Source organism: Leptodactylus fuscus, chromosome 5 (assembly GCF_031893055.1).
Source record: "Leptodactylus fuscus isolate aLepFus1 chromosome 5, aLepFus1.hap2, whole genome shotgun sequence".
Lineage (NCBI taxonomy): Eukaryota > Metazoa > Chordata > Amphibia > Anura > Leptodactylidae > Leptodactylus > Leptodactylus fuscus.
The window spans coordinates 148,315,550-148,340,920 of NC_134269.1; the positions used below are offsets into that span (position 1 = coordinate 148,315,550).

The 25,371-nt window shown below is 43.7% G+C and overlaps 1 protein-coding gene across 1 annotated transcript; it reads right to left on the reverse strand.

Moving 5' to 3' along the window:
* Positions 1 to 379: 379 nt before the first annotated feature.
* AMDHD1 (amidohydrolase domain containing 1) lies at positions 380 to 21,491 on the reverse strand. The gene is made up of 9 exons (XM_075274467.1): positions 21,355 to 21,491; positions 19,101 to 19,207; positions 17,083 to 17,147; positions 8,237 to 8,514; positions 7,158 to 7,383; positions 3,512 to 3,636; positions 2,053 to 2,146; positions 1,229 to 1,389; positions 380 to 504 (listed from the first exon to the last, which is right to left on the reverse strand). Exons 1-9 carry the CDS (start codon positions 21,489 to 21,491, stop codon positions 399 to 401), a joined length of 1,299 nt encoding a protein of 432 aa, XP_075130568.1. The 3' UTR covers positions 380 to 398.
* Between the last annotated feature and the right edge of the window lie 3,880 nt (positions 21,492 to 25,371).

Here is a 25,371-nt window from a genome sequence, read left to right on the forward strand (position 1 = left end):
AATTAGGGACTGACAGATTCATGTAGACATGGAGAATTTTTAAATAAAGAAAAAAAAAACCCTTGTATTTAGCAATTTTTTATATTTTTTTTTATTTGGCCTCTAGTAGATGTTTTTCCAATATACTGTGAAAATAAATTTGCAATAAAACAACTCCCTAGACAATACATGTGATTATTTCCTGTCCAACAATGGTAAATGATTCAACACAGCCCAGCCGAGGAGTCCAAAAACCTAAGTACTAGACATTTTTTTTCTATTCAGTTTGTTTCCCTGTGGCAGTATTAAAGTTAGTTATTGTACAGTTACATGTTGCATCATTTATTGCAAAAATTAATCTGAAGAGCCACATGTCATCTGACCATAGTAACAGGTCTATGGTAAGAATTCCAAACTTCTTATAGGGCAAGAATTCTTTCATTCCTGTAAACAATCTTGCCTTTAATCGCAACGTATTCAATTAATTCCTGGTGTCCTCCAAACTGGTAGATAATATGTTCCCATCTAAAAAAATAAATAAATATTTATACTGTATATTTATATATATAAACTGTAACATTTTATTTGCAAATGTATGAAAACTATAAACTTTAAAATGGATGTAACCCCTTAAAACAAACCCTGTCAGGTGATCTCTATTGTCCATCTGAGAGCAGGATATCATCCTGACAAGACTCCTATAAGTGTCCCAAACACACTACCCAATATACACCTACCATATCTGCTCTTAGAAATATCAGATGCTTTATGTTGTCCTGCGTCCTGTCACCAGCCCACCCTACTCACATTCGCACAATGTGGTGAACAATGAGAAGAATGGAGGTTGTGGTGCAAGTTTGGTGCCTAGAGACGAATGTATACCACAATACCATCCATCTATTCCAGACTGAAGATTGATAAATCTACCTTATTTTTTTTAGTAGAAATAAAGTGCCAAGCATAGAATAGTGAACTATTAAGGCTTTCACTTCATGTAGTCACATTAACATACATTAGTAATCTAAAATTAAATTCTAACCTCTAAAATTCTTCATGTTAAGAGTTTTTGGCACTTTCCACAAAGAGTATGCAAAAGTTGACAAAAACAAAATGCAGGACAAAGGTTTATAATCCAAAGAGGAAGCATAGCTGCCAGTTCACCCAATGATCAACACAAAGCAGTGTTAGTGTTCACCTTATAAAAGATAACAGATTAAAGTAGCAAGTTATAAAAGATGTTAATACAGACCGTGGGGCATTAATGATAACCACATCTCCTTGCTTTCCAACCTCTAAGGAGCCGTGTGTGTGAGACCGTCCCAGAGAGTATGCAGCATTAATAGTGGCAGCAGCCAGAGCTTCCTTCAGAGACATCTTCATATTGACACAGGCAAGGTGCATGACCATAGGCTACAAACCAAATATTCAGACATAACTACATAGGAAGGGTTAACATCAATACATGCAGTATGACCACCAACTTCAATATATTTTTTATAGGCATTTTTCTCACAATGTTTCGCTCTTTGCAATTGAGAAAGATAACAGATTTCATATAAATAGCAGCAAATGCAGGAGAATTACACAGCTAGGGGCAATGTGAATTTGGAGGTAGACTACAATCCTCAATAGCTACAAGGTTAATTGAACAGAAATGTTGAGTATATGTTAAAAGGTCATGGTGCCACATGGTTAAAGTTTTCAGATTATAGTATATTTTCTTCTTCTTCCCTTTTATTCAGTCCCCTTCACTTTCAGGTGTAGTATGACACAAACTCAGGTGTACTACACTCGTTCTGGATGGAAGAGGATGTGCGCATGCGCGACTGAGAATACAGGGCCCTACGAGACTTTGGCATCTGTATCCGACTATCATTCTGTGATTGACTGCAGCCAGGAGGTCAATCAAAATGGAAATAATAATAATAAATAATAAATTAGATATGTGGCAATAGGTTTAGCTTATTTTGCTCATTTCTGGTGACAGATACTCAAAGTGTCAAAGCTACTCAATTTTAAGTTAAATAATTTTAAACTCATCAAAATGCATAGTGCAGTATCCTGTAGACTTACCATAGAGAAGCAGTATGCATTGGGATTGAAGTCACTCCCCAGGGATACTATTACTCCAGCATTGAGCATGTCCCTTGCTCGGGGTTGCTTGAGTCTTCAAGAAGGGAGAAATAAATATGGATATTTGGTGAATACAAAATAAAAAACAAAGAGATTGGAGCCTCTGAGACAGTAGGATTTAGAAAAAAAAAAAATAAAGTCGTTATCCAAGGTTTTAGAAACAAAAGGTTACATTGGTAGGGTCTGACTCTTGGCACACTCACTGGTTAGCATTCAAAAGGGCTTTGGCACTCAGGCGAGTGCTGCAGCCTAGTCATTACTTCTATCAGTCTGAACATGGCTTTATACTGCACAATGCCATAATTTCAACAGAACAGCAGTGCTAATTCAAGTGAATGGGACAATGATACAATACCTTGCACCTCTGCTATTAAAAGTACATTGTTCAGACTGGTAATTGACAGGAATCCTGAGTGTTATAGAGCTGTTCCTCCACCAATCTTATATTGATGGCTGACCCTAAGGTTAAGGGGATAACAGTCGTCACAAGGGACGCCACCTAGTCCATAGGCATAGTGCTGAAGTCCAGCAGAGCCCTCTGCACACAAGCCAGGCAGCTGATCAGTTGGAGAGTGCTAGCTTCAAGGCTCACTGCTTATTTGCTGCATTGTCAGACTAGCCCATTGGGGTATCCTTCACCCGCCTCAGAGGTGCTTAGGTTTCTCCTTCTACAAATAGCAAACCCCAACCATCAAAGTTGCTGTACATTTGGCCACTTGCAGGGTTCATCTATATTTCTAAAGTAGTAGATTAGTAGAAGAGCCTGTAGCCTTTCACTCACATACAGTAACTTGATAGACTGCGTAGTAGGAAGGAGGACGAGGGCAGAGACAGGCAATAAAAACAAGAAAAATAAATAAATAAATAAATAAATAAATAAATAAATAAATAAGCCACACTGTACTTCTGGGCACGGCCCACATATCCTGACATAAAGTATAACTAAATATGCCAACAACTTTATCTGGCAGCATTGGTCTAGGTAAGAAATCCCTCTCCTCATTTTACTATTGAGGTCTGCACACTGCCTTGACTATCAATATGGGTGTGGACTTGTGTGTAAGAAGCAGAGACTGTCAAAAGCACCGTTCTAGGTTTTATAACAAAGTGCCCCAGCTTCAAAATGTCAATAAAGTTATATTCAAAACTTTATTAGTGACAAACGTTGCGAGAAAAAGAAAACATTGTTTGGAAATATAGTTGTAAGGCAAGGGTTTAACACCATACTGAACTGGCCAGGCCCCGAGTCCTCAGCTGTGCAAGGTGTATAGTGCCTATAAGTGAAGTGCATATACATGAGTGAGTTTCTATACATAGAAATCTCATTGGCTGGGAATTCACTATTCCCTCTATACTAGAAAACTACATGCAGGACAAGACAGTGTGTGGTCACTATTACCTCAGGATGTAGGCAGTTGTAGGCAACAGAATGGCTGAACATTTTGCAGCAGCCAGTGCAGAAATCCCTGCATCACTTATTTCTTCCAAGTGACTAACAGCATGCGCTCCCAGCTCTGCCCCCAACTGTGAAATACACACGTACACAAACAGCTTGTTATTAGAACATTCTTAAAATATAAAATTGTATCTATATAATCTATGTCATATTATTAAAAAGGATATATTGAGGCCCACAAGTACTTCTCTGTAATGGAGTCCCAAAATCTTTGGGACTGCAGGAGACACCTGTAGGCTAAAGCCCCACCTTACGGAAATGCAGCTTTTATTGATGCAATTTTATTTTTTTTTGAGCCACTGCTAGGAGTGAAATGAGATGGTTTGCAAAAGAAATGGTAACGGTCATGGCTTTGGCTCAACAAAAAAGCAGAACAATCTGCAAAAAAAAAAAAAAAAAAAAAAAAAAAAAGCTGCGTTTCCACAACATGCAGCCTCAGACTTAAACTTTCGAGGATGATACGTTAAAATGTACATAATGCTTTATTTTTGTCAGTTTTCACAGATCCTGCCATACACTGTAATGTATGAGGGATCCATGACAATGGCTGCCTCTCTGGGGCAAAACAGCTATGAGAAATGGATGTTTTTTTTTTTCATGGCAGTTCCGCATTATTGCCGTTTTAACAGCTTTATTCTAAAATTACACATCAGTTACTTCAGAATTCATTTTAGGAAACTATAAAAGATTGAGAAAACAACTCCACTTAATATGCTTTTAGCGTTTAATAATGCCCTTTACATTTGTGGTCTAAAGGTTACATGGCACGATTAATACAGCAATAACATGATGCAGTGTGATGGCCTACATTGCGCTAAAGCAGTATTGTTAGATTTAGCTAGAAGCCATTGCACAAATACTATATTCATAGAGAATAATTGTTTGGTATATTAGCATTTTCTGACAGGCTGGGTGAAAGTAAAATAGTAAAATATAAAGTCATGAAAAGGGTTGTCCAGTTTAAGACCAAATGAAAGACAAATGTTATTGTTTTATATTGTTAATTTCCTATATACAGTAATTCATGTCAATCATTCTGCTTGCTTCCAGGATATAAAAGTCAGGTCACAGTCATGTGATGTACAGTCCAAGTAATAAACACACAGGTACAGTAATCAGACATCTGCCTGGTCCCTCTGCCCCATAAAATTTTATATTATTCTCAATGGCACAAGGTAGGTAGGGGACCCATTATAGATTCCGCATTGGGGCCAAGATACGCTTACTATAGAAAGTATACTGAAATATTATAATACCATTAGTCTTCCAATATTGGTCTGAAAGTGGAGAACCCCTCTAATAAACACCAATCATAAAATCTGCCTCCCTAATATTGTATAGGTCCCACGCGTGCAGCCTAAACATCTCTGGCATGTTGAGTGATGAACGTCACAATACCTCTGAAGGGGTCCTATAGTACAGTAGCTGGCACCAAAACGTTAGCAGATCAAGTCGCAGGTTGGGGAAGGGGGGGGGGGGGTCTCCTGATTGAATTGCCCGATATTGCCCTTATATACTTTGTTGATCTCCCGGGGGAGGAACCAGCTTGAGACACTTACAAAGTGTTTGACAATGTCATCAGTGTCACATCACCTGAGCACTGAGATTCTCCATGCTGATGTATCGCCTCAGCTGTCATCATTTGGTATATTTCCTTATGAAGGTGAAGCACTTAGAGGCCGGATAGGCCATCTTGGCTCCAGAGTGCCAAGAGTGTCTGGCAACAGCAAGTCCTGGTTCTTAGTTTATATAGCAAGTACGCCCCTTATGATGTTATTTCCCAAGCTGCCCCAACTATGACAAATATCTATTCTGTGGCCTTAAAGGGGAAAAGTCAGCCAATATAACCAAGTGTGTTTGTTAGGATGTTGATGTGACCATGCTTGTGATGTCCTCATCCCTGTTGTGTCATTAGCACTGTATGTTATTGCATTTCACACAGACACCAGTTTAAAATTAAGGGGTTATCTGGTTTAGAAAGTGAATTTTCACATTTTCCAAGTCTATAAGCCTAGGTGGAGAGAGGCTAAAGAGAGCATCTGATGGCCTTGACTGGTCTTTGTAGTGCACATCGATGTCTTGTTCCAGGATGGTTGATAACTTGCTGTTATATTCCCCATTGTTTACAGGTGATTACTTGGTGTCCCAACAGAGATATTCTAGTCAGGTCATTGTAACCCCATCTGACAAAAATGGATTGTTGATACTACTTACTAGAGCCTACTCTTAATTTCATGAAAAAAATTCCTTGTAGAAGACACTTGAGGAGAGCCTAGTTGTAGTACAATTTTCATTGTTTTGGTTTGTCATCAGAGCAATGGAAACCATAGAAATATGAGTGCACCATGAATCCCATTGACTAGAACAGCTTACATTAAAGGGGTATTCCCACTTCGCATACTCACCAGTCTTCACTGCTGTAAAATCTTCTTTCTTCCTGGTTTCTTGCATCATTTGGTGGGCGGGGTTTCACATGCAACCTGCTGTTTAGCTCCACCCCCAAATTTGCGTGTAGCTCCGCCCAACCATATTGGACTATGAAGTACAGGCAGCAGCAACTCCATTCTGTGTTACATACAGAGACTGCCTGTCTCTGCCATAATGAACACAATTGAATTAGCTAACCTGATAACTGGGAGAACAGAAGAAATGAAAGCAGCTCCTCTCCCCTATCTGAGTGCAGGACCTAGGTCACATGTGTGGTGTAGACACAGGAATAGCTAGAAACACAGGCTCACTCCTGTGCACTTAGCCCCTCCTCCCTCCCCCCTGAGAGCAGCAGATACATCACTTGTAGGGTTGAGCAATCGGGATCGGAAAAGATCGGATTCCGATCGGCGATCGAGTAAATTTCACGATCGAGATCGGAATTCCGAACCGATCTTTTCCAGTGGGATCGACATCGGAGGTTATCTCAAGATCGGCTCAACCCTAAAAGTGACTCTTCCCATAGAAAAGCATTGACTAGGGTTGAAGATCGGGATCGGAAAAGATCGGATTCCGATCGGCGATCGAGCAAATTTCACGATCGAGATCGTGAAAGGCTGGAAAATGATCGATTTTAAAATCCGATTTCCGATCTTGAAATCTCAAGATCGGCTCAACCCTAATCACTTGACTTTTGAGCAGATAAGTCAAGGGCTGTGTCAACAATGAATTGAATAAAGTAAGATAGTGGACAAACAAAGCAGTTTTGCTGAAGCAGTGTATTTAGGAAAAGTCTTACATCCACATTAACAAGCAGTATAGATAGGATCCTTGTGATGGGACAACCCCTTTAAGTTTCTGCTGGAGGACCCAGCTTTTTTAACTGGTAACTGTCGCTTGTCTGGCAGTTTTGACTAGTTCTGTGACAGAGACCCCTAACAGAACCTCCAATGAAGAGGTGTACAGAGCCTCAAAGAAGAGCAATACTGTGCAAGTAGCATTTATAGTAAATTTACCTCCAGTAACCATAACTTATTGGCCAGAAGTTGTAGTAAAGACAGCTCCGAAGCTGAAACATTTGGAAGATATACAGAAGGACCAAGTTGGTATCCGTAGCACGTTTTTGTTAATATAATTAGAACAAATAAAATCATAGAGATACCTCTGCTGAATTCATGGGGTTAAGTTCATCTCCATGGAAGTTCAGATGCAAGCCAATTGCTTTCCCAGCATTAAGAATTCGTCTTGTACACTCCTGGTCAAAAACTCCTTTTTCACAGAAGACATCAATATTGTCTAGGTGAATTTCACCATTTAAAGCCAGTTGCTTCAGGGCAGGAAGGTGCTGATCTATGATGTCATCGGTGGCTTCTTTAGCAGTTTTCCCTCTGATAAGTAAGCAAAGTGTACAAGGAAATGTAGCAACAGACCAAACATTAAAGTATTGTTATCTGTATGGCCTCTGCTGAGCAAGACCTAAAACCTTGACCTTAGAACATATATAATGATGAGACAGTCTAAATTTCATTAATACAAGTCTCATCCAGTACACAGGGTTGTTTAAAGGGGCTCTATCAGCAAAATCATGCTGCTAGAGCCCCACATATGCGTGCATAGCCTTTAAAAAGGCTATTCAGGCACTGTAAAAGTTAAATTAAACTACCCCCCCGTTTTAAAATAACTTAAAAAAGAATGTGCTCTACTTACGGAACGTGCACCCTGGGCGGGCATTCAGGGTGCGCCGTCTTCTTCTTCCCCGCCTCTTCTTCCTCTGACGTCTTCGGGTGCCGTCCTCCTCCGGCGCTTGCTTGCAGACACTGATAAAAAAAAATAGCCCGGGCGCATGCACAGTAGCACGCGGCTTCTACTACGCATGCGCCCGGGCTATTTTTTTTTTTATCAGTGTCCGCGAGCAAGTGCCGGAGGAGGACGGGACCCGAAGACATCAGAGGAAGAAGAGGCGGGGAAGAAGATGAAGACACACCCTGAATGCCCGCCCAGGGTGCACGTTCCGTAAGTAGAGAACATTCTTTTTTAAGTTATTATTTTAAAACGGGGGGGGGGGGGGTAGTTTAATTTAACTTTTACAGTGCCTGAATAGCCTTTTTAAAGGCTATGCACGCATATGTGGGGCTCTAGCAGCATGATTTTGCTGATAGAGCCCCTTTAAGTAAATATATCTACATACAGAAGCTAATTTCTAGAGTGGGAGACATACATTAACTTACTTATAATACTTACTTTGGTACAGAATGAGCCCCACAATACGTGGAGGAGATGCCAATATCCATTTCCCTCTGAGCTCGTTCAATTACTCTCAGCATCTTTAATTCTGACTCCAGCTTTAACCCATATCCACTCTTGCACTCCACTAAAGTGGTTCCAGCCCTGAGCATGCGTTCTAGGCGCTGTTTAAAGCTTTGGAACAATTGTTCTTCTGACGCAGCTTCTGTATGTTCCACTGTAAAATTTATTCCTCCACCAGCCTGATGAATGTCCATGTATGTGGCACCTGCAAGCTAAAACCCATGCAGTAATAAGCAATTCCCTCTTTCGTATGGAGATTTAAAAACAACCCCCCCCCCCCCAAATGTAGTAAGTGTATGCACCTTGTCTGTCACATGGTGTCTGCATAGGGGGTCATATTGGAATGTTTCTAGAGGAGGATATCTCAATAATGAAGCAGGTCACAATTATTACTCACATGAAGGCAAATAGACTAGATTTGTTGTATTCTTTATGAATTGAACTGAAACAAACTCTGTACTCTAGACATCTGGAAGTACAATAGGGCCCCTTACATCTTTTTGGGTGTTATATTCTAGTTCTATGCAACTCTGTGGTGTACAAGAGTCCTTGTACTAGGAATATTTATGTAAGTTTTAACAGATTCCCAACATCCACAGTATTGTTACAATGCATGGTGGGGCTGAGCAGTCACCATAGCCGACAGGTCTCTGCCATCAGCATCGTCATTAAGATTAACCTATTAGAAGTTACAGTGGGGCAAAAAAGTATTTAGTCAGTCACCAATAGTGCAAGTTCCACCACTTAAAAAGATGAGAGGCGTCTGTAATTTACATCATAGGTAGACCTCAACTATGAGAGACAAAATGAGAAAACAAATCCAGAAAATTACATTGTCTGATTTTGTAAGAATTTATTTCCAGATTATGGTGGAAAATAAGTATTTGGTCACCTACAAGCAATCAAGATTTCTGGCTCTCACAGACCTGTAACTTCCTCTTTAAGAGTCTCCTCTTTCCTCCACTCATTACTAGAGATGAGCGAACAGTGTTCTATCGAACTCATGTTCGATCGGATATTAGGCTGTTCGCCATGTTCGAATTGAACACCGCGTGGTAAAGTGCGCCATTACTCGATTCCCCTCCCACCTTCCCTGGTGCCTTTTTTGCTCCAATAACAGCGCAGGGTAGGTGGGACAGGAATTACGACACCGGTGACGTTGAAAAAAGTAGGAAAAACCCATTGGCTGCCGAAAACATGTGACCTCTGATTTAAAAGAACAGCGCCACCCAGCTTTGCGTCATTCTGAGCTTGCAATTCACCGAGAACGGAGGCTTCAGTCCACTTAGCTAGGGATCAGATTCTGGGTAGGCAGGGACAGGCTAGGATAGGAAGGAGAAGACAACCAACAGCTCTTGTAAGAGCTAAATTCCAGGGAGAAGCTTGTCAGTGTAACGTGGCACTGACGGGCTCAATCGCCGCAACCCAGCTTTCCCCAGATCCTGAATGGAATACACTGACAGTGTATTCCCGTATACCCTATATATACCCCCGATCCAACGGTGTGCCCCCCCACCTTCACCCCAGAAATACACTGCAACTCCCCTAGCAATAGAATTGTGGCTATATACACCCACTATTTTTGCTACTGCCATATAGTGCCAGTTTCTGACTGGGAATTCAAAGAATATATTGGGGTTACAAATACCTTCAAGTCCTGCCACTGCCATATAGTGCCAGTTTCTGACTGGGAATTCAAAGAATATATTGGGGGTTACAAATACCCTCATTTCTTGCTACTGCCATATAGTGCCAGTTTCTGACTGGGAATTCAAAATGCGCAAGGCTCCCGGAAAGGGACGTGGACGAGGCCGTGGGCGAGGTCGGGGGAATGGTTCTGGGGAGCAAGGTAGCGGTGAAGCCACAGGGCGTCCCGTGCCTACTCCTGTGGGGCAGCAAGCATTGCGCCGCTCCACAGTGCCAGGGTTGCTTACCACATTAACTAAACTGCAGGGTACAAACCTTAGTAGGCCCGAGAACCAGGAACAGGTCTTGCAATGGCTGTCGGATAACGCTTACAGCACATTGTCCAGCAGCCAGTCAGCCTCTGCCTCCTCTCCTCCTATTACCCAACAGTCTTGTCCTCCTTCCTCCCAAAATTCCCAATCTTCACAGAACAATAACCCCAACTGTCCCTGCTCCCCAGAGCTGTTCTCCGCTCCTTTCATTGTCCCTCAACCTGCCCCTCCATTTCGCGATTCCACGGACCTAACAGACGAGCATCTGTATCCAGATGCTCAAACACTAGAGTCTCCTCCATCTCCCTTCGATTTGGTGGTGGATGACCAGCAACCCACCCTCATCGATGACGATGTGACGCAGTTGCCGTCAGGGCATCCAGTTGACATGCGCATTGTGCGGGAGGAGGAGATGAGACAGGAGTTGGAAGAGGAAGTGGTGGATGATGAGGACACTGACCCGACCTGGACAGGGGGGGGGGGGGGGGGATGTCAAGCGGGGAAAGTAGTGTGAATGTTGAGGCAGGTGCAGCACCAAAAAGGGTAGCTAGAGGCAGAGGTCAGCAGCTTAGGCGAAGCCAGGCCACACCCGGAATCTCCCAAGATGTTCCAGTTTGTACCCAGCCCCGAAAAACTCCCACCCTGAGGGCACGTTTCTCGAAGGTGTGGAGTTTTTTCAAGGAATGCGCCGAGGACAGATATAGTGTTGTCTGCACAATTTGCCTCTCGAAATTGATTAGGGGCTCTGAGAAGAGCTACCTGTCCACCACTTCAATGCGCCGTCATTTGGAATCCAAGCACTGGAATCAGTGGCAGGCAGCAACGGCAGGACAAAGGCCGCCCGCCGTTCACGCCACTGCCTCTGCCTCTGCTCACAGTGCTGGCGATGCACTCCAGAGGACGAGCCAGGACACCACTTCATCTGCCTCCGCCACTTTGTTGACTTCTTCCTCATCCTCCCCTGTTCCTGTCTTATCTCCTTCTCCTGCACCATCAGGCGCTTCTTTACAACAACCCACCATCTCTCAGACATTGGAGCGGCGGCAGATATACACCGCTAACCACCCACACGCGCAAGCCTTGAACGCCAACATCGCTAAACTGCTGGCCCAGGAGATGTTGGCATTCCGGCTTGTTGAAACTCTCGCCTTCCTGGACCTGATGGCAACTGCGGCACCTCGCTATGCCGTCCCTAGCCGTCACTACTTCTCCCGGTGTGCCGTCCCCGCATTGCACCAGCACCTGTCACTCAAAATCAGGCGGGCCCTTAGTTCCGCGCTTTGCACAAAGGTCCACTTGACCACCGACGCGTGGACAAATGCATGCGGACAGGGATGCTACATTTCACTGATGGCACACTGGGTGAATGTAGTTGAGGCTGGGACTGCTTCCCAAACTGGCCCGGTGTACCTCATCTCCCCGCCTAACATTCCTGGCAGGGACACGAGAAGAACACCCCCCTCCTCCTCCACCACCTCCTCCTCCGCCACCGCCTCCTCCTCCGCTGTTAGATTGACCCCAGCTACGAGTTGGAAACGTTGCAGCACTGGCGTTGGTAGACGTCAGCAGGCCGTGCTGAAGCTGATCAGCTTGGGGGACAGACAGCACACTGCCTCCGAGGTGAGGGATGCCCTCCTCGATGAGACGGCAATATGGTTTGAGCCGCTGCACCTGGGCCCAGGTATGGTCGTTTGTGATAACGGCCGGAACCTGGTAGCAGCTCTGGAGCTTGCCGGACTCCAACATGTTCCATGCCTGGCCCACGTCTTCAACCTAGTGGTGCAACGTTTCCTAAAGAGCTACCCCAATGTTCCAGAGCTACTGGTGAAAGTGCGGCGCATGTGCGCCCACTTTCGCAAGTCGACAGTAGCCGCTGCTAGCTTAAAATCTCTCCAGCAACGCCTGCATGTGCCACAACACCGGCTTTTGTGCGACGTCCCCACACGCTGGAACTCAACGTTTCAGATGTTGAATAGAGTGGTTGAGCAGCAGAGACCTTTGATGGAATACCAGCTACAAAACCCTAGGGTGCCACAAAGTCAGCTGCCTCAGTTTCACATCCATGAGTGGCCATGGATGAGAGACCTTTGTGACATCCTACGGGTGTTTGAGGAGTCCACAAGAAGGGTGAGCTCTGAGGATGCGATTGTGAGCCTTACAATCCCGCTCTTGTGTGTTCTGAGAGAATCCCTGATTGACATCAGGGATAACTCAGATCACACAGAGGAGTCAGGGATAGCATCCGATCCGTCACAGCTGGAGAGTAGGTCCACACAGCTGTCCGCTTCATCGCGTTTAATGGAGGAGGAGGAGGAGGAAGAAGAAGAGTTGTCCGATGATGTGATGGTGATACAGGAGGCTTCCGGGCAACTTCGAATCGTCCCATTGTTGCAGCGCGGATGGGTAGACATGGACGATGAGGAGGAAATGGAGATTGAACTTTCTGGTGGGGCCAGAGGAGTCATGCCAACTAACACTGTGGCTGACATGGCTGAGTTCATGTTGGGGTGCTTTACAACCGACAAGCATATTGTCAAAATCATGGAGGACAACCAGTACTGGATCTTTGCTATCCTTGACCCCCGGTATAAAAACAACATCTCCTCTTTTATTCCGGTAGAGGGGAGGGCCAATCGCATCAATGCTTGCCACAAGCAATGGGTGCAGAATATGATGGAGATGTTTCCAGCATGTGACGTTGGCGGCAGGGAGGGCAGTTCCTCCAGTAGGCGACCAAGTTCTCACCGGTCCACACAAACAAGGGGCACACTGTCTAAGGTCTGGGACACCTTGATGGCACCCCCTCGCCAAAGTGCCGCCACGGAGGGTCCTAGTGTCACCAGGCGTGAGACGTATAGGCGCATGTTGCGGGAATACCTTTCCGACCACAGCCCTGTCCTCTCCGATCCCTCTGCGCCCTACACGTATTGGGTGTCGAAGTTGGACCTGTGGCTTGAACTTGCCCTATATGCCTTGGAGGTGCTGTCCTGTCCTGCCGCCAGCGTCCTATCTGAGAGGATGTTCAGTGCAGCCGGTGGCATCATCACTGACAAGCGCACCCGTCTGTCAGCTGAGTGTGCCGACCGGCTCACTTTGATAAAAATGAACCACCACTGGATAGAGCCTTCATTTTCGTGCCCACCTGTGTAAAGCACCCCAACATGAAACTCCATGTCTGTGCTCAACCTCTCCAATTCCTCCGCATCCTCATACTCATCCACCATAAGCGTTGCACAATTCTGCTAATACTAGGCTCCCTCCACCCTGATTTCCCACAACTCTGCTGGTTAGAGGCTCCCTCCACCCTGATTTCCCACAACTCTGCTGGTTAGAGGCTCCCTCCACCCTGATTTCCCACAACTCTGCTGGTTAGAGGCTCCTTCCACCATGAATTTCCCACAACGGTGCTGGTTAGAGGCTCCCTCCACCATGAATTAGTCCAAACTGGGCTGGTTAGAGGCTCCCTCCACCATGAATTGGTCCAAACTGGGCTGGTTAGAGGCTCCCTCCACCATGAATTGGTCCAAACTGGGCTGGTTAGAGGCTCCCTCCACCATGAATTTGCCCAAACTGGGGTTTTTAGAGGCTCCCTCCACCATGAATTAGTCCAAACTGGGGTTTTTAGAGGCTCCCTCCACCATGAATTTGCCCAAACTGGGGTTTTTAGAGGCTCCCTCCACCATGAATTAGTCCAAACTGGGCTGGTTAGAGGCTCCCTCCACCATGAATTTGCCCAAACTCTGCTGGTTAGAGGCTCAATCCACCCTGATTTTCAAAACAAATGTTGGTGCCAACCTCAACTTACTACAAGGGCCAAATTCACTGCTGGTGACAAGCTCTCCTCACTCCAAGTGCCAAATACACATGTTTCAAGGTGTTTTCCTACTGTCTGAGAGGTGGTATTGAGTGTGTAAAGTGTGTAGTTGTTAGGCTGTGATTTTGGGGTAATAGAGGGTCTTTGGTGTGTTAGATGCCCCCAGACATGCTTCCCCTGCTGTCCCAGTGTCATTCCAGAGGTGTTGGCATCATTTCCTGTGGTGTCATAGTGGACTTGGTGACCCTCCAGACACGGATTTGGGTTTCCCCCTTAACGAGTATATGTTCCCCATAGACTATAATGGGGTTCGAAACACGTTCGAACACTCGAACAGTGAGCGGCTGTTCGAATTGAATTTCGAACCTCGAAAATTTTAGTGTTCACTCATCTCTACTCATTACCTGTAGTAATGGCACCTGTTTAAACTTGTTATCAGTATAAAAAGACACCCGTGCACACCCTCGAACAGTCAGACTCCAAACAACTCCACTATGGTGAAGACCAAAGAGCTGTCAAAGGACACCAGAAACAAAATTGTAGCCCTGCACCAGGCTGGGAAGACTGAATCTGCAATAGGCAACCAGCTTGGATTGAAGAAATCAAGTGTGGGAGCAATAATTAGAAAATGGAAGACATATAAGACCACTGATAATCTCCCTCTATCTGGGGCTCCACGCAAAATCTCACCCCGTGGGGTCAAAATGATCACAAGAACGGTGAGCAAAAATCCCAGAACCACGCGGGGAGACCTAGTGAATGAACTGCAGAGAGCTGGGACCAATGTAACAAAGCCTATCATCAGTAACACACTACGCCGCCAGGGACTCAGATCCTGCAGTGCCAGACATGTCCCACTGCTTAAGCTAGTACATGTCCGGGCCCATCTGAAGTTTGCTAGAGAGCATTTGGATGATCCAGAAGAGTATTGGGAGAATGTCCTATGATCTAATTAAACCAAACTGGAACTGTTTGGTAGAAACACAACTTTTCGTGTTTGGAGGAAAAAGAATACTGAGTTGCATCCATCAAACACCATACCTACTGTAAAGCATGGGGGTGGAAACATCATGCTTTGGGGCTGTTTCTCTGCAAAGGGGCCAGGACGACTGATCCGGGTACATGAAAGAATGAATGGGGCCATGTATCGTGAGATTTTGAGTGCAAACGTCCTTCCATCAGCAAGGGCATTGAAGATGAAACGTGGCTGGGTCTTTCAACATGACAATGATCCAAAGCACACCGCCAGGGCAACGAAGGAGTGGCTTTGTAAGAAGCATTTCAAGGTCCTGGAGTGGCCTAGCCAGTCTCCAGATCTCAACCCTATAGAAAACCTTTGGAGGGAGTTGAAAGTCCGTGTTGCCAAGCGACAGCCCCAAAACATCACTGCTCTAGAGGAGATCTGCATGGAGGAATGGGCCAACATACCAACAACAGTGTGTGCCAACCTTGTGAAGACTTACAGAAAACGTTTGACCTCTGTCATTGCCAACAAAGGATATATAACAAAGTATTGAGATGAAATTTTGTTACTGACCTAATACTTATTTTCCACCATAATTTGCAAATAAATTCTTACAAAATCAGACAATGTGATTTTCTGGAATTTTTTTTTCTCATTTTGTCTCTCATAGTTGAGGTCTACCTATGATGTAAATTACAGACGCCTCATCTTTTTAAGTGGTGGAACTTGCACTATTGGTGACTGACTAAATACTTTTTTGCCCCACTGTAAGTGTGACTGCATCGGAGGAATCAGTTTTTGCTTTAGGGGCTGTTAAAGTCCTCTGCAGAAAGATCACCAGAACCCTTCAGTTGCAGTTTTTTTTTGTTTTTTTTTTAATTTTAGAGTGTACACTTAGACTAGACAGTCTTCAAATACAAGAAACCTATGAATCGCATAGGAAAGGTGTATTTTATATATGGCCTCACTAGAAATAACTGTCCAGTCGGCAGATTTATTGATGGGACAGAGAGGTCAGGCATTGTTTATTCACCAGCCGGTATCTGTGAATAAACAGATACTAAGAAGTGCAGTGTAAGGCTGGCCTTACACGACTGTAATGCTTTTACGGTCCGCAAGTTGCTGATCAGCAACACTGGTTGCTGATCAACAATATAGACGCCGCAGATGCCCGTAAATTGCCGCACTCGCCCATAGAGTTCTATGGGCGAGTCCGTGCAGTGACGTGAATTACGGCCATGTTCTATACATTACGGACCACAGTTGCGGCCCGGCCACACCACGGATAAAATATCCGATGGTGTAAGAGGCCGCATAGAATATAACGTGTCCACTAATGGTCCGCAATTGAAAACCCTCAATTGCGGACCATTTGCAGTCTTAAACTACGGCCGTCTTACTTCTAGATGGAGAGGACAGGATCTGAGGAACAGAAGGGGGAAGAATAAAAAGTGTTATTGTTCTACTCCTCCTCATACTGAATGGTGATCAAGGCACGTGATAAGCCGACCAAACAGATGTGATTTTATGGCATTTTTGAAGATGCTGTAGTTGGGGGATAATCATATTGTCCGGGGTAAAGCGTTCCAGAGCACTAGTGCAGCTTGTGAAAAGACGGGAATGGGATGTTCAGATAACAGAGGATGCAAGTCTAAGGTCATTGGCAGAACAAAGAGGACGATTAGGGCAGTAGACAGTGACAAGAGAGGAGCTATAGGGGGATGTAGCACTATGGATACATTTGTGGGTCAGAGTGATAATTTTATATTGTATTCTTTGATGGATGGCCAACCAATACAACTTACACAAGGTAAATGCGTCTGTGTACAGGTGTGACAGAAAGACAAGTCAGGTGGCTGCATTCAGGACAGATTGCAGTGCACTATAACAATGAGCAGAGAGCATTGTCTGGGCTTCTAATATACTGCATGTAATTGTTGAAATAGGCTACCACAAGTAACAGCATTTCCTTATTATATCCAAAACGTATGCTAAAAATAAACTACTATACAACATTGAAATGTATTAGCCATCAGCAATTTACCTTCATAGCAAATTCATGTACTCTGTCACCTGCCCACACAGGATGGGTATGAGCATCTATAAACCCTTGAAAACAAATTGAACAAGACTTTAATGGGCATTACCTTTCAATCACATGGTCAAACATTTCATAGCTACTTTCTGTCCTAGGTATGGGAAAGTTTTCTTTCTTTCTTCTGATAGGATTTTTATCAAGAAACCTAACACAGATTAATCATACAAAGGACAGTCATGAATTGGTTCCACACAAGGGTTGGATGATAGGCATAATCCAGCTTCTCCTTATAGTACAGTTGTGGGGGTGGGTCTTTTTCATGTTACACTTTTCACGTGATACGGCCTAACATCTTGCAGTCACAACAGGTGGGGGAAGTCCCATGCCTCTCCAGAACTAAATTGCGGTAGCCTGTCAGTGCAGTGTGTTTCCATAGCAGTCATGAGTAGACCTAGTGCTGTGGTGGCGAACCTATGGCACACATGCCCAAGGTAGCACTCAGAACCCTTTCTGTAGAACAGATTATACAGTGTGGCGCGTCACTGCAGCATATTGTACAGTGTGGGGATCACTGTGGAGTAAACTGTACTGTGTGGGGGCTGCTGTGGAGCAGATTGTACTGTGAGGGTGCCGCACATTATTTATAATCACACAGTATCTGTTTTATAGCAGACATAACATTGCACGGTCACTATAAAGCAGATTCTGTACAATGTAAATAGTGAGCATTAATTGTTTAAAAGTTGTTTTGTATCACTGAAAGCTTTGTAAAGTCCCATTCACATGACTATTTTGTGGGTCCGTAATTGGCCACAATTGCGGATCCGCTCAGTATTAAAGTTAGTGTGCTACCGTATGTTGGCACTTTGTTAAATTAGAGGGTCTTGGGTTGCAGTTTGGGCACTCACTGACCTAGTGTGTGCTTGAGAAGTGAAACCTGTAGAAACAGACTGAGAACTGGGCGATCGCTGTGGGTTGCTCTGACAACAAGTCAAAAGATTACTTTGCATTCTCAGGAACTATTATTAAGTTTGTGTAACAGAAATGTACTCTTATTAGGACTGGGCACATTCTGTCAACTATTTTTGTACTTAACTACTGACTCAGTAGAAGTACTAGTGATAACCAGACCTGTGGAAGGGTGTGTGGGGCATTTCTTGGAAGAAATACAAATCACAGAACAGGGATCCAGCAGCCCTAATCCTTGGGTAGTGGGCTTATTGGCCGTTCTAATGTATGCCTTGTGGGGGTCTCCAACTTACCTCTGTGCTTTTTCTTCTACTGCCTTGCAGTTTCCACCACCCAGTCTGTTCGCCAAAAACTACACCTGACTTGCAGTCACCTAACCATACATACCATTGTCCAAGACTTAGGATAGGACATCAGTTTGGGAATGATGGACGAATGACAGTCCCCACCGATCAGCTGATTCTTGTACTGTTCTGTACGCTGTACTGTATTATTGCAGTTTAGCTCCCAATCATTGTGTATAACATTATAATAATTGGCAGTGTTATGTAGGACAAACATGGAGTATTAGGCTATATTCACACTACCATTAAGGTCATCCTATAACAAATGACAGTAACGGTAGTAAAGTAAAGGACACAGACAGCCCCTCCATCCGCATCCATTCCCATTGACTAATGCAATCAATCTGACAAATGCATTCTTCTGCCATGCTTGTTTACGTCTGTAACGGACTAAAGTCCTACATACAGCACTCCCCCCCCCCCCCCATCAGAAAAAAACCCAAAAAACCAAAAACTGTCTGCTTCCATCATTTAATGTTTGTCACGCTTATCCTTTGATGATGAGAGCAACAGACATTGAATAATGGTAGTGTGAACCCCCCCTCCCCCCCTTAGTGTAGTGTGTAAGACTGCGCAAGGCTGTATTACCTATACAACAGAGAACTTTGATTTTGGCACAGTCATTTGGCAGACTTTACATACACAGTATATTAGGGAGGCAAGGGATGAAAAACAAATTGTGCATTGAAGAGAACCGTCTCAATCACTTACCTGGTAGAACGCATTTTCCTGAGCAGTCAATCACAGTCTCAAACTCTGCATGTGAAAACTGGTTACGTATGGCCTCTGTGGGTCCTAATGCCTTTATGAAGCCATCTCTATAAACAACAATGCTCCGTTATATGGCTGTGATCCATTTCAAATACATGACCAAAGATACTAATACACCTCAGAACTCACTGTAACCCACTTCCCTGGTAGTTCACATCTACAGATACTGCTGTACAACAACAAGTGTCGCATATAGAGGCCTAAAGAGAATGCATTACCATTTAATTTTTCTTCTCTTTTATGCACATGGTTATGGGGCTGCCATCTTGCCTGAGCTTCTCTTCTGCTCTCATAAGAGCAATGTAATGATATGCGTTTTAGCAGTCTCATGGCCATAGGCAGCAATAGACTGCAGCCAACTCATTGAGGTCTATGGAAGAGTTTTCCATTCATGCTTTGTGTAGAACGCGGGATTAGATAATTATTGATTTCATCATTTTTTGCTAATCAATAACCACATTAAAAAAAAAATATGTTTAATATATCAATTTCATTTTGGGAAATAGGGTATTCTTGGGTGGCACATTCCCTATAAAATAAGTAAATTATTCCTATTGTCCTTTGTCGCTCTCTCTATATGCACCACCAGATTACACCCAAGTAAAAAAATTATATAAGACACTGTCTTATTTTCAGGGAAACAGGGTATGTAACATTAGTACATTTAAATATTTGGCAAAATGTCTTTAGGGCTGGGTACATATATGGGGCAGGCTTCTGAATTTCCTCAAGGAAAATGAAAAGGACGGAGCTGTGGGCAAAACGTGCGTAGCTCCCTCTTGCTCCGTATATTAATTGTTATTTTGTTCTCCCCATTACCTGTGTACATATATGTGTTTGGATACATGCTAATGAGTTATTTTAGGGATTTGTGTCTTGGTTTGGTATATCTTGGTGGTTGGAGCAATTAGCTCATAATGTATACTATTGGGGAGTTTTTAATTTTTGTATGTTTTTCCTTGTCCCCCAATATAATATACTATTTATAGTATTTTCGGTGTACTTTTTTTGTGCTATGCACAGCATTGGTATCGCCCACAGTTTTTGTGTATGTATTTTGTTTTAGTGTTAGACAATTTTTTTTGGTTAATTTTGACTTTCACTCGGAAAGGTTGAAAGTGACAGGTAAAACCTGCAGCAATAATTGACATGCTGTGGGTTTACAATTTGTGTACAGGTAAGGGTCAGTGCACACTGAGTTTTTTGGCGCTGATTTTGCCTCTAAATCAGCCTCCAAAAAAAAAAAAAAAAAAAAAAAAAGCCTCCCGATAGAGTTCTATTGGGAGGCCATTTTTTTTGGAAGCGGATTTTGAGGCGGAGTCAGTGTAAAAAAAACTCAGTGTGCACTGACCCTAACTTTTCTCTGCAGGTTTTGGCCATCGCATGTATATGACATTTTGAAAGAATCCCAATGCTACCACTATAGCTTTAAAACTGCATATTTGCTACACGTAATCCCCATCTATCCCAAGCCTACTTATTACCATTCTAGGGTCAGTGCACACTGAGTTTTTTGGCGCCGATTTTTAACACTGAATCTGCCTCAAGTCAGCCAACAAAAAAAAAGTCTCCCAATAGAACTCTATTGGGAAGCTTTTTTTGGAGGCAGATTTTGAGGCGGATTCAGTGCCAACAAAAACTCTGTGTGCACTAACCCTTTGATTCGTGGCCTACATGACCCAGTGGTAATGTCTGAAAGATGTGGGTCCTACACCGATACACAGAATGGAGGCCTCCCACCCTCACTTGACAGCCACAAGCCACCACTTCCAGGTATTACAAAAACAGTAAATTATAGAAACAGCACAGAACGGCATTACTTGGCCAGCGCTTTAATTGTTCAGGTGACGGCCAGCAAGTAAGTATGTAATAATACATTTATGGTATACCCTGTGAGATTACTTTCTGTAGTTTATTCACTTGTACTTGTGCTTCCTCTAGAGTCTCTTTTCATGGATATTTCAGGAGCTTTTTACACAGTGCACCAGTCTAATGCAACTGACAATGGCTAGTATAACAATAGTTGTAGTATGTGAATAATATGTTTTTATGAAGTCACTGACCCCCAGATTATATCAATTTACATGTTGAATGATTTCCATAACCTATTGGCGACTGTACAGAGGGCATATATAATTTTCTTTCAGGTACAAGCAGGCATGGTACATAAAGGTATTACTGAACAGTGACTTACTTGCCGACCACCAGGCTGGCTTGCTCCAGCACTGCTAGATGTTGCATCCCATCCTGGAGCAGGAACTCTTCTTCTTTTCTACAGATAACAACCAATTGCTCTGCATTTTCCAGCAAAAGCCTGAACTTACAAGGCATGTTACTAGCTGCAGCAGCCTGGCAGAGTGTTTTGCCCTAAATGCTGAGTTCAGTAAAGCACAGCCTGCAAGTTGTACAAAGGCTACAGAGCTCACAGCAGTAATGTGGGACAGGTGAGTTTTGTACCCTCCCATATATTTATATTGGGAACAATGAACTGTTTCCCAACCATTCATTTCATAGCTTTTTTGCTTTTACATCCTATTTTAGTTCTATGTTTACATTATCTAAGAGATACTTAATAGTATGAGGCCTCATTTACATGGCAGTATTCGGATCTGTATTTCACATCAGTGTTTGAAAGTTAAAACCAGGAATGGGTATGAAAAACTGAGGAGGTGTAAATCTTTTCATGCTAAATTTTTCTCTTTACACTCCTTTCCCGGTTTCAGCATACACATACTGGTGCAAAATACTAACTAGAATATTACTGTCTATGGGGAGTTTTTTTTCTTTAAACTAGATAGTTTGCATAGTGTGCCCTCTAGTGTTCAGGAATGCAACCCCTAAGTAATATTTGGGGTCTGTGCTCTACATCAGCTGTGCATAAATTTTTCTAGTCCAAAGGCCACTGTCTTATGCCCGGTTCACACTAGTTTAGGAGTTCGGAAGGAGTCCGCATGAGGACCGCCCCCGGACGGAATACAAGCGCAACTGCAAGTGCTGTGCAGTTAAAGCGCACGGACCACATAGACTATAAGGCTCCGTTCCCAAGGAGTAACGCGCCGCTCATTTAGACATGTAAACACGTGTCAGAGCAAGGTGCTTCAAAACAGATCCCATTGACTTCAATGGGTCCCGGCTTACGCGCGATACCCATTGATATCAATGGGTTATAAAGCCTCCCATTGATTTCAATGTGTAGCGTGCATAAGCCTGCAGCCATTGAAATCAATTGGACCTGCTTTGAAGCGCCTCGCTCTGACACGTGTTTACGTGTCTAAATGAGCAGTGCGTTACTCAGTGGGAACGGAGCCTAACGGGGTCCGTGTGCTTGCCACGCACTGCCCGCACAAATGATTCGTGCGGGCAGTGTGCGGCAAGCACACAGACCCCATTATAGTGTACAGCGCTTGCAGTTGCGCTTGTATTCCGTCTGGGGGGGTCCTCATGCGGACTCCTTCGGGACGGAACACATAAGCTAGTGTGAACCAACCCTTAGATTATATCACTTTCAAGGGCTTCAATTAAATAGGAATAAAAGGGGCATTCACAGGAGACATACTTATGGCATTTCAACAGTGCATGTCATAAATGTGTAATAGATCTGCTAGACTAGAAATTCTCAAACATATTTCGTCTATCACCCACTTAGGAGAATCAATTATTTTCTAGCACCCCCTAAAATTTTTAACTTTACCACGTTAAAAATTATAATCGCAATCATTGCTTTAACTTATCGTGCAACATAAAGTAACATAAGGCCTTATTCACTCTCCATTATTTTGATCAATGTTTTACATTAGTTTTTGCATGCTAAAACCAGGCACATGTTGAAAAACCCAGAACAGCTGCAAATTACTCTATTATCCCCTATATCTCTGTAGTTCCTACTCCTACATACCCCCCAACCACCGCCAATTCAGCAGAACAGTTCCAAATTCCGGGTCCTGTCCTGCTGTCCTAGTCAGCAGGAGGTATGCCCTGGCCTCAACTTATCCGCTTCTGGAGGAATTCCGGAGCAGACAGCCCTGCTTCACCATTCATGCCCTGTGTGCTCAGGGAGCTGTAGGCACAATGTGATGCCAACACTCACATCGCGACTACAGTTCCCTCAAGATTCCCGCCTGAGGTTCCGATCCAAAAACCGGGTAGCCGTGACTGAAAGCCGATGCACTGCACCAGCATCCAGCCGCGCACTCTGCTCCAGATTAGGCCCAATGAATGGGCCTAGTCCGGAGGAGGGAAGTGTCGCAAGGTGACTCGGCCTGAAGAATGAGTATCTCAGCTCCTGGATAAAAGACGTGAGCTGCTCCCATTGATTTCAATGGGAGCCGTCTTTTTGGTCAGGTTTTGAGGCAAATACGGCCTCAAAACCCTGACCAAAAAACTCAGTGTGAACTTACCCTTAGTGGGGTTTTTTATGTATGGTTGATATCAGGATAGAAGCATAATATTGTAGGGGAAGCTGGAGGGGGGACATTAAATTGAGGGCTGATTGATGGGGACATTAAGCTGATGGCAATTGGAGGGGGACATGACACTATGGGGCAAATGAAGGGACACATGTAACTGGTGACAGCTGGAGAAGAACATTAAACTGAGGGCAACTAGAGGTGAACATTAAATTGTTTATATTGTTGGGGCAGTTGGAATGAAACATTGTAAAGGGTGACTGTAGGGGTATTATACCATGTGGAGGAACAAAGAGAAATGGATGGGAATGGCTAGAGTCAAAGTAGAAGTAAGTAGGACTAAATTCTGACATTATGTCCCTCTTTCTATCTTTCTATCCTTTGAAAGTTGGGAGTTATGTATTATTGAAAGCTATACACTTAGCACCATCTACCGGTATGCTGTAACACTTCTGCAGACTTATTACTGGCTACTTGTGATACGTAAGGATGCAGCGACTGTTAAACTGTCAGTTTAGAGGAGACTAATAACAGGTCAGGTTGGTGCAAGATACTGAAGTCCCTTGATACATAGCTATTAGAGATGAGCGAGTACTGTTCGGATCAGCCGATCCGAACAGCATGCTCGCATAGAAATGAATGGACGTAGCCAGCACGCGGGGGGTTAAGCGGCCGGCCGCCTTCAAAGTGGAAGTACCAGGTGCATCCATTCATTTCTATGGAGCGTGCTGTTCGGATCGGCTGATCCGAACAGTACTCGCTCATCTCTAATAGCTATCACCAGCAAGTACTTTATTTCATCTGTCTATACTCACATTGAGGCTACTTCCACATATTGTACATTATGTGCAGATTTCATGCTGAAAATGTGAAGCACAATACTGTAGCACTTTTAAACAATGTGTTTTTTTTTTAAATCTCATGTACGATATAGATTTTTTTTCTCCACAGAAATTGACATATAGTGTGGATTTTCAACTTCGCAATGTCAGTTTTCGACTACAGATCTCACCTACTTCAATGAGAGTAGTGAAATTGGCAATACAGTTTACATGCAGATTTTGTTGCTTAAAATCTGCAGCAAACCCTTTTACATGTACATGTAGCCAAAGCGCGTTCATGGTACAGAGCAATTATTTTTGGGTATATATATATATATATATATATATATATATATATATATATATATATATATACACACACAGTCCAGTCATATTAATGTGACTGGCGCCTACTATTGATGTCAATGTTAAATAACCAATCGCAGAAGGCCCGTGTCATCAGCCATCTGGGTGCACTCATCATTGTGGAAGGCACAATGGATCAACACAAATGTGCATCTATCCTTGCGGACCATGTTCACCTCTACATCAAATGGTTTTTCCTCAGGATGATGGCATCTACCAGCAGGACAAAGCGACGTGTAATACATCTCACACTATTCGTGCATGGTTTGAGGAGCACCAGGATGAGTTTACCGTATTCCCTTGGCCAGCAAATTTTCCGGATCGTGTTGTTCGCACCATGAATGCTCAACCCAGTAACCTGGCGCAGCTGGCCACACCAATGGATTCGGCATGGCTCAACATCCCAGTGAACATCATCACAACATCCCCTCTCTTCTTGCACGTCTCGCAGTGGTCCGCTCTGCGAAAGTTGGTTATTCTGGATTTTGATAGGTGGTCACAATAATGTTACTGGACTGTGTATGTGCCAAATTTCATCCAAATCCGTTCTGCCATTTTTGCATAATTGAGTAACAAACATCCAAACACACAAACTTTCACATTTATAATATTAGTAGG